Source organism: Castor canadensis, chromosome 5 (genome assembly GCF_047511655.1).
Source record: "Castor canadensis chromosome 5, mCasCan1.hap1v2, whole genome shotgun sequence".
In the NCBI taxonomy this organism is placed as follows: Eukaryota; Metazoa; Chordata; class Mammalia; order Rodentia; family Castoridae; genus Castor; species Castor canadensis.
Genome location: NC_133390.1, coordinates 171,455,505 through 171,471,734, shown reverse-complemented (window position 1 = coordinate 171,471,734; position 16,230 = coordinate 171,455,505). Strand labels below are relative to the sequence as shown.

Sequence of the window (16,230 nt, the reverse complement as noted above, 5' to 3'; positions counted from 1 at the left end):
CTCCGATTCCCTGTTACAACTGGAGTATCCGGCAAACAAAACTGATTTACAGCAGTTTCTTTTCAGGGACTTGAAGAGCCAAGGTCAAAGCTAGATGTCCCATGAGGAAGAACATTTGCAGATAGCAATGGGGAGCTGTGATCAGTGGGGCAGAGTTCAAATGTGTTTCCTTCTCTTCCTGGGCACTCAAAGCCCTCCTCACCAGCAAGAGGCAGGTGTCAGCCAAGCAGAAGGTCCCCGACCTGCCAATGCCAGCACTGCAGTGCACCACAACAGGGCCGTGCTCAGGGCTTAGTGACCCTGACTCTCGGACTTTGAAAAGAAAGTTCAGAAATGAGGCTGGCGATTCTGGGACTCCAAAGTCAGGCCACGTGGTATAATGGAAATGTAAGATCTCTCGCGTTTCTTGAGTCTGAAAGAGATAAAGGCTCTGATGATGCTAGGAGAACCAGCGGTGGAGATCACTCAATTCACGTGTACACTGCAGTCTTCTACGTACCCGGCTCAGACTTCTCCCCACAGCCCCACAGCCAGGAAACAGGCACCCGTGCGAACCGCAGCTGCCTCTGCCTAGAACTCCCTGTCCTTTGGGATGGGACAGAGCCCTTTCCTCCCAAGTCTCTCTCATGTCCATGTTCACGTGGTTATAACTGTCTCCTCTGCCTCGCAAGTCACAATGACCTTGCACCGCCACCCACGATAATGTGGTCAGAAAGTCCACCAAGGTTCCGGTACAAGATGAAAGACCAACTGCATGGTTCCGGGTCACTCAGGGCTTTACCACCTCTGGGACACTTCAGAGGATTGCTGCTTTGCAGGAGGATATAAACAGGGCTGGTGGATGGCTCAAGTGGTAGAGTCCCTGCCTTCCAAGTGTGAGGCCCTGAGTTCAAACCCCAGTGCTGCTACAAAAAAAACAAGAAAAAAAAATTACAGCACAGGAGGATGTAACCAAGTCAGTCTCCAAAGATGGGGGATTGCCTGTGTGCTTAGCGCCCAGCTGAAGAGATGGTCACTGAGGAGGGGGTGACAGGAGCAGTCAGGAATGGAGCAACCCTACCTGCCTGCATGTGGGCCCAGCACATTCCCCTCCACCTTGTGGGGCCCTGCACCCATGCATCCAGTTTCCAGATGAGGAGCCCTAGATGCAGGAGGAGCCCTCTGTCAGAGTCTGCTACACGACCTCTGTCTTAAAGCGACCCCTAGTGGTGCCTCAGAAACAGCAGCGCTGCTCCTCCCTTCACCCTTTCCAGCAGCTCTCATAGGAGAAAGGTACTAAGACCCTAAGCAGCCTAAAGGCACAGCAAACAGGAACCAGTCACCTGGAAAGCAAGGCCATGAGAGGACAGGTCCCTGGGACTGCTGTCTCCTAATGTGGGCATCGGAGAGGCTGCAGAGAGCAACCCTGACAGCCTTCAGGGTCTCCTAACACATGGTGCTAGCACCCGTGTGAGCCTCCACCTCTGGAGAGCAGTTGACAGTGATGCTTTGAGCTGGGGACCTGCTTGCAAACAATGCCTTCCTTCACAGTGAGGTCAAGGTATCACCTGCTCTGAGAGCTTGCAGTGTGCTGCCGCTGAGCACCTCCCACACAGACAGCTAACCCTGCCTGACTACTAGACACACGTATCTTTTTCTGCAGAGCTGGGGACATCTGCACATTAGGGTAATTTGTAGAATCACAGGAAGCAATTCTTCCATGTAACTGTAAAGGCACTAAAGAGAAACACTTCTATTTTGAGAGGAGAGAAAGTATTTAAAATATCTGTTAAAGTTGGATAAGAAGAAAACATGCCAAAAGTGAGTTTTTTACTCTTTTGAAGGGGGTGGGTCCTTCCCTGACACCTCTGCCCCCCACAACGAGGACTCTTGTTCTAGGCCCCAGCACAAACACACCATGGCTGAGAAAGGGTTTTGTAACAATGAAGTCGTTGGAGCAAGTGAACCCTAACACCAAAACTTACAAACTAGGGGTGGGGAGCATGGTTCAAGCAGTAGAGCACCTGCCCAACAAGTATGAGGTCCTGAGCTCAATCCCCAGTACTGCCCCACAAAAAGAATGAAAACCTACAAGCTGGCCAGGCATGGTGGAACACAACTGTAATCCCAGCAGTTGGGAGGCTAAGGCAGGAACATTGTGAGTTCAAGGCCATCCTGAGCTATACAGGAGACCCCCATTTTAAAACAAACAAACAAATAAACAAACAAACTCAGACAAAAAAGCCCTCAAAGTCTCTTATATTTGCTCTGCCAAGCAACAAGTTCGAATCTCTTGTACTCTGCTGAATTGTTTTCTTCAGGCCTGCAAATGCTATGCTAAGAAACCTAAGAAGGGTCTCCACATAGTCCCCCAGGCACATTCCCACACACTGGCAGTGTTAATCCTACCCAGGTTCTGGGGGATCTCCCCCTCTGTCAATCACACTCTCAGGCCCCTTGCAAGGACATGGTATCCTATGTTAAGTTTCAGATCTGACTTCAACTATGAGTTCAACACCAGGAACTTCTGAGGGTCTGCGAATACCACTCAGAAGCAGGCTCTGACCTTTCACACAGTCCAGCAAGCCCCACGCCAAGCAGTCACCTATAACCCCACCTTTCCTCTGGACTTTTCTGGCCTGCCCCTGGGTTCCATGTTACTATACCTTGTGTACCAATTAACCCTCCACATGTGACCTCCTGGAACCTCTGCCAGCCCCAGTCTGATGGAAGAGGAAATGGAGACACTGAGGTGATGGCCCTGGCCCTGGGTCTGATAGTCTGAAAGATTCAGGCCCAGACAGTCTGGTCCCAGAGACTGCTGGCTGGCCACTATGAGCCCTACACTATGCCAGGACCAGGAGGACTCTTCAGAATCATGGTTTCCAGCAAATTACTTTGCTGCTTATTAGCATAGGGTCTTGCCATGTTCCAAGAGCACATTTTAGTGATGGTGAGCAACCAGTGTTATAAATGTTTTCCACAATAAATAAACCTAAGACCTGACCTAGAAAATCTTCACTGGCCAAGAAAGTGGAGCCAGTGGGGCAAGCCCCCTTCCTCACTTTAGATGGAGACCACAGGCCATGGAGGCCGCAGGCCACAAGGAAGGCGTACTCTGCGGGCATTTTAACTGCAGGCACTCACTGTGGTCCCTCTATAGTCACACTGCCTTTTCTCTAAGAACTGGTGCTGACTGGTGTTAAGGCTGGAGAGCACTCTGTGGGGAAGAAGGCATCCATGCCTCCCCTCCCCAAGCCTCCCCAAGCCTCAGGTCACTCGGTGAGTAGGCAAGGAAGCTCTGCTCACCATGGTGACAAAGTCACACCTTGCTTGAGGTACCCAACTCCCGGAAGCGCTGTGTCAGGAATCACCCAAGGGACGAGGCAGCCCAGCTGGGAGCTGCCTGAAGCAGCTAATGGCCATCACACTCACCACCAGGTTTTCCAGCTCTAGCTGTCGCACTGTGTAATATGACTTGATATCTTCAGAGACCAATGTTAATTTCAAATTGGTGTCATCAAAGACCATCTCTTTTTCTTCTTTCTGCGGCCAATACTGGGCACATTTTAACTAGGGGAGGAAATAACACTGCATTACTGTGAGCCAGCAACCATTTTCCTAAGACAGCAGGCTTGGAGAACATTCCATGGGCTTTATGACAACACAAAGGCCCGGAGCTTTTCTGACTGTGGAAGGTCTGGTCAGCACAGCTCCTGCTTTGGTGAGCTGGGGAGGGCTGTGAGGCTTCTGACCCAGGCTGCTGTGTGGACAGCTAGGGTTCAGACTTCCTGCCACTAGCAGCAATGGGGGCTGCAGGGCTCTGCTCCTCACCTGCCAACGACGAGGCAATGCCAGGCTGCACAAAAGGTTTGCCTCTCACAAGTGCCTTCCTGTAACCACCTCAAACACTGCCCTGATCGAGCTGTGGACGCACAGAGCACAAGCGCCTTAGCCATGAGGAAGCCCCACATGCAATGACAAACAAGGCGGGACAGACGGCAGGGAAGTGCTTCAGAAAGGCTGGCAGTGAATGGAGTGGCTTGGAGGACCGCATGCTCACCCTTTCATTCTGGTTCGATTCAATTCTGAAAAATACTTGTGATGTTCTATTTTGATAATTCAGAAACTATTTAATGATCTTGATTTAAATGTTGATCATTGGGCTGGGGGGTGGGGTTTAAACAGCAAAGTGTCTACCTTGAAAACCCAAGTTCAAACACCAGTACGGCCAAAAATAAAATAGAATTAAAAAAGTTGATCCCTAGGGTTTTCTTTAAAACAAGCAGAGCTGAAGATTTGGTTCATGTGAAGCTCACAGGACATATACTTCCAAATGCAGTGTGTGCTCCTGTCACTGTTTCTCTGCCAGTTATTCAGACATTTCTGCTTGCCGATGGCTGTCTGGACAAAGATGGTGAGGACCAGGAACAAGCTGTGGTCTCTGAGGCAGAAGGACTGACAGCATGGCAGACAGAAGACCTCAGAGTCTTAAGATTCTCTCCAAAAAAAATGCCAGTGTTGTGATCAGCTCTCTGGTAAATGACACTTGCAACTCACACTGACCCACTAGTACTCCTCTGGGACAACTGATGGTGTGAATGAAGAAAGCCCCTCAAGGGGAGTCCTGTCTGCCAGGAGGGACAGTCACAACCACAGGGACAAGGGGCATGGTGGGAAGCTAAGGGGCAGATAATGCCAATGTGTCACAAGGATCCAGAGAGGGCAGATGTCTCTGGCTGGCTGAGAAAATAGGTCAGAGGTGATGAGGAGGCAGGCTGTGAAGGGCAGCTAGGATTTTGGGGCAGGGGCTGCAAAGGCGAGGCTCAGAGGAGCAGCAAGAGATGGGCCAACAGAGGCCCTGAGCACAGCCATCGCCGTGTCAGGCTCAGAGACCTGTGGTGTTATCCAGTGTGGTGAGCAGTCAGGTGGCTCTCGAGGGTGACCACAGAACCATGGGTGCCTGCTGCTTCTGCTATATTGGCCTAGAAGCTGTGGCAAACAAAAAAGCAGGAGATATAAATGCAGGAACACTAGGGTGCAATGCCAGCTTAGCATTCAACTTCCCAGCCCTCTGAAACCAAGAGGGCTTTCTTGAGAGCCTGTTTGCACCAGTATGGCCTTCCTATGTTGATGACCAGCTGGCAAAGACGAGCCCCTTGGAGGGGCCAACTGTCAGCAAGGATATAGTTCTGCCACTCCGGATGCGGAGGCATTAGCTGAGGTGGTCAGGAGCAAGATCACAGGAGATCTCAAAGGAATGTGCTTATTCCCACACTTCTGTTTGGTAGATTTGAGGGTGCCTCCAGAGGGTGACCTGGTGGGTTCACAGCAACCTGTGTTGATGTAGTCACCCACCACAGTGAGCAGAGAGTGAAGAGAACAAAAACAAAGCACAGCCATCACACAGAGGAAGGGGCTGATGTCCCTCATCTTGTGAGCAGGCAAACTTTTAAACCTTCCACTCACTTTCAGAAGCACCTAAAAAGCCTGACAAATCTTTTTAATCTGGGGAAAACCAAGACTTCAGAAGAGTTCTGGCATGAAACCAAGTGTCCATCGGCAATATTTAATTAGGCATTACAGGAACATGCTCTGCTTGCTGTCATTTCCCGTAGAAATTTTGTTTTAAACATACAAAGTCAAACAAAAAAAACAGTACAAGGCCTCTCCCTACCTCCAGTTATCCTACTACACTGCTGTCTTGAGCAGGAGCCCAGCTCTTACCGGAAAGCAGCCCATCACTGGGCTCCAAACCCAGGCCTCTTGGTCAGCACAGGACAGGAAGGCAGCAGTGCTAACATGCTGGTGTCCCTAGTAGCCTTTGTTTCCACCATGACAGCAGATGCTAGCAAGAGTCCTTGGGACTTCCAAGCAAATAGCCAGGCACTCTTTTTTTTTTTTGACAGTACTGGGGTTTGAACTCAGGGCCTACACTTGCTAGGCAAGTGCTCTTACTATCTGAGACCCTCTATGAGCCCATGTGATGGGTTTTTCTGGAGATAGGGGCTTGTGAACTATTTGCCCAGGGCTGTCTTCAAACAATGATGCTCTTGATGTCTGCCTCCTGAATAGCTAGGATTTCAGGTGTCAGTCACTGGTGCCCAGCCAGCCAGGCACCCTTAAGAAGAACCTACAGAAATCATCTACGTGACCCTGTGGTAGAAGATTTGGTTCTCCCAAAGAGTGATGAACAGAGAGAACTAAGTGAGCAGAGCCTGAGAAGTGCATGAGCCTAAGGTACCCACATTACAAAGCACTATGTCCTCTGCGTGAAAACTCCCAAAACTCAACAGTGGCTTGCATAGGGGTTCCAGGGCAGAGATACAGGCCATGCTCTAGAGTGTCAAATTAAACTTATCCAGCCCACTCCCCCTGTCTAAACAATAACCCCAACCTTACATCCAAGTACACTCCACGTTGAAAGGTCTAAAATCAATTTTAAAATTGAGTCAGTGAGAACTTTGGCCATTTGGCTGATCCCAGACTAACACAACCATCTGTATAACTGGCTTCCAGGAAGCATGAGGTTCTGAAAGATAACAGACTGATATGCAAAAGCAAGAAGGGAACATCCTAAACTGTCTGGTGGAGGAGGAAAAGCAGAGAGCAGATGTGTGTTTCCGGAGCCTCTGCAGGATAGCAGCTTATAATTTGGTGAGTGGAGTCCATGAGACACAGGACTTCCCTGGCAGCCCTTCTGGGAGTGATCATGTGGATGCAGAATTGGCAATGTTGATCCCAAACCAACTTTCAAAGCCTCAAAGCATACACTACTTTTCATGCCTGCTTATATGCGTGAGTAACCCCGAGTGGAATGGAATAGTTCTAAAAGAAAACAAGGACTACTGCCACATTTTCAGAGTGAACTACAATAAAACCAATCAGCCATGTTTTGTGATGGCCTACACAGTAATCCCAGGGGAAAGGTTGCCACAGTGAATCTGTTTATGGTGAATCTTGGGTGGGAAACAGCTCAGAGATGGGCCTGGTGACAAACATGTAACTATAGCATAGACATCATTCCTTTTAATGTGACAACACTTGCTTAAGCAAACTGTGCTAACAGCAAAGTGTCTTTACTGGAACTTCTAGCAACAAACAAATAAAAGGGGACTCCTACCACAGCTGATGATCTGTGAATAAATATACTGATTTAAAATTCCCAGCCCCTACTGAGCACAGTGGTGTATCTCACCTCTGTGAGGTAGAAGCCAGCTGGGGTTACACAAAACAAAACAAACAAACTAAACTAAACTAAACAATCACCCAGAATTTCCAACCTCCATTGTCATGTACAGCAGTGGCTCTCAACCAGGGCAATGCCACCTGCCAGGGCCCGAACAAAGTGTGGCACAAAGATGTGGAGATGTGTGACGACTGTGTCTGGGGTGGTGATGCTCCTGGCATCTAGCAGGTAGAGACCAGAGGTGGTGCTGAACATCTGAAATGCACAGCCCCACCCCAGGAGAGAAAATGACCCGGCCCAAACGCTTCCCTGACCATAGGAGGCATTTCCTTTGTGGAGCGTGTGCTGTGGAACCTAACATTTCTCTTTAGTCAAAGCTGCCCAGAGGATGGCGAAGGACAGGGCTCATTTCCCATCAGCAACTACATTTTATTAATCAAGCCACAGAAGCAGAAAGAAACAAGCTCAAGGCCACTTTTCATGGACAAGGGCTTTCTAAGATGAGCACTGCCATTCCATTAGCGGAATGCACAGGCAATGTCCCGTCAGTGACTATGGAGCAAATACATACATTTGTGCTTCACAAGAGTGGGCAGAGGCAAAAGAAGATAAAACAAACATGTTTTAACCATGTGCTGCCCTCCAAGGTGTCAGGTGAGTGGGGGGAGGCCTATGGTTAATGCTGACCTCACTGTCAAGGCTCCCTTTGGTGTGCTGCTTCTTTGCACTGGTGTTTCCCACCCTCTAAGGCACCATGGTGCCTTCTTTGGAGGGGTGGTCTCTGGAGCCCTCATGTTCTTAGCCTGAGATGGCTAGGACAACTGTGTGAGTGGTGGTCTGAACCCCAGAGAGCATGGTGCCAGGACCTGGCAAGGCTAGAGGACAGGGACATCCAGTTCTCTGCTCCCAGGCCACACATTCCTGTCAGTCCCTACAATCCTCAACTCACCTTTTCCTGAGGCCTCAGCACCTGGAGCTGGGGAGCTCAAGTACAAGCAGAGGCAGGAGGGATGAGAGCAGGGGAGGGGTAAGGAGCCTGTTGCCTCTGCTGAAATCCAGCCTTGAGACTTGCACACAAAGCCAGCCTTTGGGGCAATTGCAGGAGGAAGAAGGGTGATAGAAGAACAGGGCTATAGGGTGATCTGTGGATAACAACCTGAAGATATCTGGGTGTGAGATGAAACTGGGTGCTGTGATCCAAACCCTGGCCTGCAGAACACAGTAAGAAACTATAACAGCTGGGCACTGGAGGCTCACTCCTATAAACCTAGTTACTTGGGAGGCTGAGCTTCAGAGGATAGCAGTTTGAGGCCAGCTGGGCAAAAAAGTTTGTAAGACCCCATCTCAACAGGAAAAAGCTGGGTGTGGTGACACATAGTGGTCATCCCAGTTATAGTGGGATGCGTAAAATAGGCAGATCACAGTCGAGACTAGCCTGCACAAAAATGAGATCCAATCCCTAAAGTAATCACAGCAAAATCAGAGGCATGGCTCAAGCAGGAGAGTATCTGCTGAGCAAGTGGGAAGCCCTCAGTTCAAACCTCAATACTGCCCCAAAAAAGAAAACTGAAATTGGAACAGAAAGTTTGTCCCAGTTGGAGTTTGGGGTGGGGAGAGGTGGTCCAGGTAGCCAAGGTCAGACCTGCAGGTTCTATAAGCCACACCATTGTTGTATCTATCCTGTGAGGCCAGCAGTAGAGTCTGAAGGATAGTGTTAAGACTTGCAAAGAACTTAGAATTTCTGACATTAATCCTGAAGTAAACGCACCAGCAGACACCCGCCACAGTGAAGCAGTGTGGCCAGGGGTAAGTGTCCAGGACATTTCCTGGTGGCAACTGAATTTCACAGTCACCTCTGTAGCAACTGGAGGCACACACCCTGACCAGCCAAAAGGCAGACACAATGAAGACACATAAAAAGTTGCATGAAGAGCAACAATGCTTACCCAAGTCTATGACACAGTGGCAGCAGTAGGAAGTGCAGGCAGAGCAAATCGGAACACCCACAGAAGGCCTGCAGGCCCCACCAAAATGGGTCAAGGGCAACCTTACTTTTCTCTCCCTTTTTATTCATCAAATTGACTTGTTTGCAACAATGTGTATTTATACTTTGCTTCTTTCATTTTTTTAAGTAAAAAAGATACAATGTAAAGGAAATATAAAAGCAATAAAGAAAATATGGAAATTCAGACAAACAACGGTAGCACTGTGGACTGGTGTGCACACAGACAGTGACACCAAGAGGAAACCAAAGATGACTTACCGACCCTTTCTCCATCACCCGGTTGAGCATGACTACGCCTCTGCTCTTCTGCTCCCATACCATCTCCCAGAAGTGCCCACACGTGTTAGGCAGGGGGCCCTGCAAACACAAGTTACAAACTGTGACGCTGGAGACAGACACTGTGATGTAGGCTCATCACAGGCAGTCAGTGGATGTCAGTGGATTTCAGTGCCCTCCGTCCTCACCAGCTCAGAGTGGTAGCTGAGGCTGGGACAGGACACGCCACTCCCTTTGCAATGATCAGTCACGAAATCTACATTCTACCATGCAATGAAAAGTCATTTCAACTTCCGAAGCAGGGCTGGGAAGGGCTGTACCAAGTACAGAAGATTCTGCCTCTGAGTCTGGTTGCTGGCTGAAGGACTGGTGGGACATGGGACAAAACTACTGTGTGAGCCGAGAGGCAGTATCGGCCACGAATAACCTCGATACTCTAGCAGTTCCTGTCACTGTCATCTTGTGACCTCAGGCAAGTCGCTTCACTTCTCTGTGCTTCAGTTTCCTGGTCAATCTCACTTGACTAAAGACAGCGCCTATCACAGTTAACCAAGTCCATTTAGCTATGTAAAGAACATGGCACAGTACCTGAAATACCGTAAGTGCCAATACAATGTGAGCTACTGCTCTTACTATTAACAAGGACAGACCTGGCCACAGGTAGCCATCATCCCTGTACCAAGGAACCGGAGAGATGTGGGCTTGCAAATGGTCATGCAGGTGCTCCGGCAGGGGGAGGAAGAGGTGCTTGGGGAGCAGCAAGCCCACTCGGTCATGGGCAAGAATGATGACTGGACCCAGGTACAAGAAAGCCTGGAGTTCACTTCAGCAATCACTTCCACCCCAGGGCTGTCCTTCCCATTCTTCATTTTGTGGGATGGTCTCCATTCTCACCTACTTCCACCCAAGGTCCCTGTATTCCTTCAATCTTTGCTACACTCTCCTTCCATGCTAGCTCTCAGCATCTTCTCTGTCTTCTCTGAGTTCCTCTCAAACTTCCTACCTGAGCCAGGCAAAATGTTCTGATGTCTGAGTGAGTATCACAAGGACTCTGACAACAGTCATCACACACATAACCATCAGAAAGATAGCGCCTGGCAGGTGAAAGACTGTGGCACCTGGCTGGACATCTGGGCTTTTTGCCCTCTGGTTCTGGTCCTTCACAGCTGTAGTTCTCTGCTACTCATCTATCACCTTCCCTATCCCAATACCACGGAAGAGGCTGGAGTTGTGGTTCAAGTGACAAAGTGACTGCTTTGCAAGCATGAAGCCCTGAATTCAAACCCCAGTTCCTCCAAAAAACAGATAAATAAAAGGGTCTGAAGGAGCGAACCCACTGAGATCTGAAAGGACACACCTCCAATTCAGTGGGCCCTTAGTGGTGGAAGCTGAGGACAGTGACCGAATTTTCCAAAATGAGAATATATTTTATAAAAGTAGTACCTGCATAATGGACAGCATAAGAAAAAACGGGAAGGGTGGCTTGGGAAATGTTTCAGTCATGCTGTCTAGAAGTGACACTTTGGGGTCACTGTTTTGATTCCTTCTCAATTTCTTCTTCAAAGCACAAAGGTACTATGCAAGAGTTTACAGCATCTACAGTTCCACCTCACAAATGGGAAAAAACATCACAGGTTCCATGTAATTGCTAGGGGATGGGAGTGAGAAGGAGAGCAGTATGAGTTTCCCTGGTAATCTCTTAATGCTCCATTTGACTCTGACATTACATGCCCTCTAATGGGTATAGACCTCATGTCAAAGTTGAATGGCTGAAATCAGGAAGAACTTTGACTCCTCCAACAAGAGAGGCCCTCGAGAAGTTATTTATGCCTCACCCTTTTCCCACCAGCTTGCTTCCAGTAGGCAACTCCCTCTTTATCAACCCCTATGCTAGCAGCCCACCCCAAAAACCCAGAGGTATTAGAGGATCTGGGGCTTGAGGCCTAGGGAAGGCTGGCCCCGTACTCACACAACAAGAAACTTATTCTGCCCCACAGGACTGAACACAGCCTGGCTGATGTTCCACACATCAACTGGGAGGCATTGGGGTTGATTTCGGTCACAGACAAGGAGAAACTGGGTGGGGATGAGAAAGAGTGAAGAAGGGTGAGGTGAGGGTGGAAATGCCCTGGCCTGGCCTCTGCCCAACGCAGCCTTTGCCTACAAAGCTTTCTGGCCACACCAGAGTTTTAATTTGCAAATATAAAGCAGAATTGTGATGTTGAAAATCACCCTATAACTTAAGCCATATAGAACACTGATAAGCTGATATGGAAAGAGAAAATGAAAATTATGATTAAAAAAAAAAAGCCAAAACAAAACAAGACAATTAAGATCTGTTTACATCAAACTTCAGGTAACAGGTTAAGACTGGATAGAATTAATTAAAAAGAAACTCTTTCATCCCCTTTCCCAGATACTCATGATCTTTTGGTTTTATAAGAGGTTCAATTATTAAACCACTTTCATGATCTTTTTCTATAAAGATGCCAAGAGCCAATAGGAATTTTAAAAGATATTTCATTCTTGTTCACATACTCTAATGATGCTTTATTCTGGGCCAAAGAATGAGGCCCATAGTGAGGAAATCTGAGCAGCTCTCTGGACAAAGATGCCCAGCCTCCTGCTAGCCCTTCAGATCTACCAGCAAGAGTGCATGGCACTGAGGCAAATCCACCTGGGATCAGCATAGGTCTAGGCCCTTCTCCAGCCTTAGCTCCACAGCCCCTGGCAACAGACCACTGGCAACTTATACTGTTTTCTTTCTGTGCCCATTCCCAGTGACTTCATACTTCCCAGAAAAGAGTGGTGCTGCAACCAAACAGTCTCTGAGGAAGATTATCCCCCCATGGTGTTGCTTTTCGGTTTATGAAAAACCTGAACTTCTAAAGGATGTGGTAGATTTTATTTGCAGTGTAGACAACAACATTCTAAAACTCTTAAGTTGACATTAAAGAAAAACTCAGTCAATCTCTTTACCTGGGTGAGAATGTAGCTCCTTTGAGCTTCTTCCATTTTTATCAAGCTAGCATTGATATAGTCATTATCTTCTTGATGTAGTTTAATCCGACTGTGGTCAACTGAAAGGCAAACCAGAACTCAGGTTAATCAGAACAGCAGAGAAAAGTAGTCCGTGGCACTATGGGTGTTCACACTGCTCGAGGCTTGGATGTTTTAAGTGATGCTAGTCATCTACGTAGAGTGACTGATGTTTTTGGGAAGGATTCTCTGACATGCCTGAAACAAAACACTGAATAGCAGTAACAATAAAGTACACAAAGCCCTAGATCATGTCCTATTTGGGCAGTCTGTTCTCAGGCCCTATCTTCCTGGGATGAGGACCATATTCTCCAAACTTGGCAGGCCACAGGAGGGCATCAAAGGATCTGTTTTCTCATACCTAACATAAAAATTATAGTGCCTTCAGTCTCTAAAAAGGAACAAAGTCACTGCAAACTCACCCCAGACACCCTAACTACAGCTGGCACAATGAGCTACAGTAGGCAGGGTTTATGATTGCACCTCCAACTCACCTGGGCCCAGTGGTGTGAAGAGTAAATGACCTAAGGCAGCATGAAAAGTCATTATCTTGAATTCTTTTATACACGTCTTTTGTTTTTCTTTAAAGTTCATATGTAATAAATTTAAACGATTCTAAATCTTTCGTATGTTACAATCAGAAACACTTAAAAGAGGAGTCTGGCATGGTGGTACATGCCTGTAATTTCAGCACTCAAGAGGCTGAAGCAGGAGCATCTCGAGTTTGAGGCCAGCCTGAGCAAACACAGTGAGACCCTGTATCAAAAAGTAAACGAACAAAAGACATAAAAAAAAAAAGAATTTAACTGGAAAAAACGCCAAACCCCAAATACTGAAGAGTTCAAATGTAACTTTTAGATTAGTTTTTAGAATTAAATTAATTCGGAAGTTCTATCTCAGGTTACTGAAGGAAAAAGAAAAAAAACAAAAAACAAAAACAAAACAAAACAAAAAAACAAACCAAAAACAGCCTCCCCTCCCTGCCCTGCATCATTACTTTGTCAAAAAAGCAGAGGTTCCCAGGGCCACTTTGCCTTACCCTGCTGGCTAATAAGAGCAGGTGGGTACTTGTGTTTCTGGCACAGCACATGGGACAATGAACCCGGTGACTACCTGTAAGGTAGTATGTTCACCTGAGACCAATGGGAAAGGAGGCATTAGGAGGCACTTCTGGGGATAGTGCTTTGGGTCTTTTGTTCTAAAGAAGGATTTCATCCCAGAAATGAGCAACTTCCCAGAATGCCGTTTTTCACAATGGAGGGCTAACACAAATTGAGGTAGCTGGGTAATTTTTAAGAGGGTACAGAGATAAAAGATATTTAATACAAAAACAAAAACAAAAAACTGATTACACTGGTGGGTCGAGTGGGTTTAAATAGCACTAGATGACCTTCTGCAAACACCTTGTCCTCTGAGCCTTGTTTTTTCACTTGCTGATACAAACTCTGTACCAAGAGGGCTGAGGGAAAGCTGCACTCGGCAGCGGGTGTGAGGTAAGTGTTGTTACTGTCACCATCAGCCCTGTGGGCTGGGCAGCAGGTCACCTTCGACCTTGGATGATTCTCTTCCTTTCTCCTATAACAGCAAACTACTTTTTCTACTAGAGAGTAAAGGTAGAGGAGAAAAAGATAGATAAGAGGAATGAGACCAAGGGTGGAAAAGTTTGGGAATAGTTTCCAGGTAGAGTATCTTCAGTGTTGTACAGCTAAAACTCTAAAACTCTTTAGGAGAGAAATGAGCCAAAATGTAGCAAAGGAATAGTACAGACACTATTCCCCCATTCAGAGCTGCACAGAAAAAGCTAGCAAACCCAGGATACTGTGGTGCCAAGGGGTGAGCACTGAGTGTTCTGTCACACTCATATTAGCTGGCCAGGACTTCATAGCAGAATCACAAAGGCTTTGGTGTTTTATTTTGTTGTTGTTATTTTATTTTATTATTGTTATTACTGGTTTTGGTGGTATGAGTGTTTGAACTCAGGGCCTCACGCTTGCTAGGCAGATGCTCTACCGCTTGAGCCGCTCCACCAGCCCTGTTGTTGCTATTTTAAATAAACCCCCATGATCTACTGCGCAATGGATAGCGCACTGGACTTCTACATAAATCCCTGTGAGGTGCCTTGGTCTAGGCATGCTGTATCAAAAGCATTGGGTACTGGACGCCATCACATATCACCCGAGGACCCACAGATGTGCTCTTCAGATGACCTGGTGGCCACTGTCTCCATCTAGCCAATACTTACTGAGTACTCATAGCATTTTAGCAAGGTGCCGGATTAAGTGGCTTTTGTTCCATTTCACCTTCACACACTGCTAAGAGCTAACAAAGACTCCTGTTTAACTGATGACTGGAGAAAGGACCAACTTGTCCACACTACACAGCTCTCAGTGGCTGAGCTGAGATGCAGAAGGCACCACTGTACCAATTTTAGGTTCCCAGGAACCTAAGCAACTGCCAGGAGATGCTGGCGGCTATGGCTCTGCTGAGGGGCAAGGTCTACAGACCCAGAAGGGAGTCACAAAGGCCTATGAGGCCCAGTGGACATGGAAAAGTTCAGTCCTGAACTCAGTTTTTCTTGCTTTACACAAATCCTAATGAGTTCAGTTATTTACTTTCAAGATACCGGCACACTGAGAACCAATCACCCAGGTGGCAGGAGGCTGCCTTTGGCCAGCAGGCACTAAGGGCAGGTAGGAGAGAACTGGTGGAGGTGGTTGGGGGCAGGCTCTGTGCAGAGTTGACCTGCATATTTAGTGGAGGGGTGCCCAGCTTCCACCCCTGCCTGCCTGTGCGGGCAACAATAATGATGGGGGCTAATAATACTGCTGCTGAGTCACCCAAAAAGGGACATCATGCCTGCTGTACTCTGCTTCAGCTGGTGGGAAAATGACTCATCACAAAACAAAGCTAAAAAGCAGTGTTTGGACTTTGCTGAATTTTCCAGAAACGAAAGCCTTATCCTTCTATAGTGGTAGAAAAATGGACCATTTACTCTCAATCTTTAGTGCCCATATGACAGAAGACAGGTCATAAGCCTCTTCAAACCCTGGGGTAAAGGATAAAGGAGTCATGTCAGAAAGACCTTGCACTGAGAAGGAGACGCTGGGGATACTTACAGGGACTGACGTCTCGGTACCTGTTGCGGTTTTTGTTCTTGGGAAGCTTTGCCACTCTGCATGGGAAGTCACTAGCTTCATGTCGGATGTCCTATAAGAAAGGATGAAGAGTTCTCGTTTGAAATCTCTGGCACCAGGAATTCATCTGTACATTTAACTGGGCACCAGTGATATGCCAGGCATTGTGGGAGGGCAAGGAGATAATTCAGAAGTACAGACAAGGTCAGGTCACAGGAGGGAAACAGAAGAGGAACCATAGGCCCGGGGTTGGAGGCCATGATGTGGGGCTGGAAGCTGGAAGAGGCAAGAGGCAGAGCTGGAAGGGGTGCATTTTACTCAGGATGCCCAGCACAGCAAAGGCAAGGGGGCTGCAGAGCCACCTGCTGCCAGGAACAGTAAGTGGGCAGTAGGGAGGGATGACAGCCGGCTAGAGGACACGGGTGGGCAGGCCAGATCTTGAAGAGCCTGGAATGCCAGGTCTGGGAGTTCCGGTTGGAGACTTCTATAAAGGGACACTTAGGCAAACCATCTAACTGCTCTCCTAGGAGAAGGCAGACAGAGCCAGTGCCCCTGGATTAGGAGGAGCCTCCTGCCTCCTGCTAGATGAATCATGTGAGTCTAACTCT

The 16,230-nt window shown here is 47.8% G+C and overlaps 1 protein-coding gene across 2 annotated transcripts in view; it reads right to left on the bottom strand.

Annotated features, from left to right (window-relative positions):
• Ptpn1 (protein tyrosine phosphatase non-receptor type 1) overlaps positions 1 to 16,230 on the bottom strand; it is a 67,503-nt gene that overhangs the window by 5,710 nt on the left and 45,563 nt on the right. The window contains exons 2-6 of one of the 2 annotated variants that reach the window (XM_020179696.2): positions 15,605 to 15,695; positions 12,429 to 12,529; positions 9,432 to 9,530; positions 3,415 to 3,552; positions 203 to 412 (exon numbers count right to left, since the gene is read on the bottom strand). In XM_020179696.2, coding sequence (XP_020035285.1) covers positions 203 to 412; positions 3,415 to 3,552; positions 9,432 to 9,530; positions 12,429 to 12,529; positions 15,605 to 15,695 — 639 coding nt within the window. The remainder of the gene's footprint in view (positions 1 to 202; positions 413 to 3,414; positions 3,553 to 9,431; positions 9,531 to 12,428; positions 12,530 to 15,604; positions 15,696 to 16,230) is intronic. The other variant, XM_074074977.1, reaches the window with a different exon arrangement.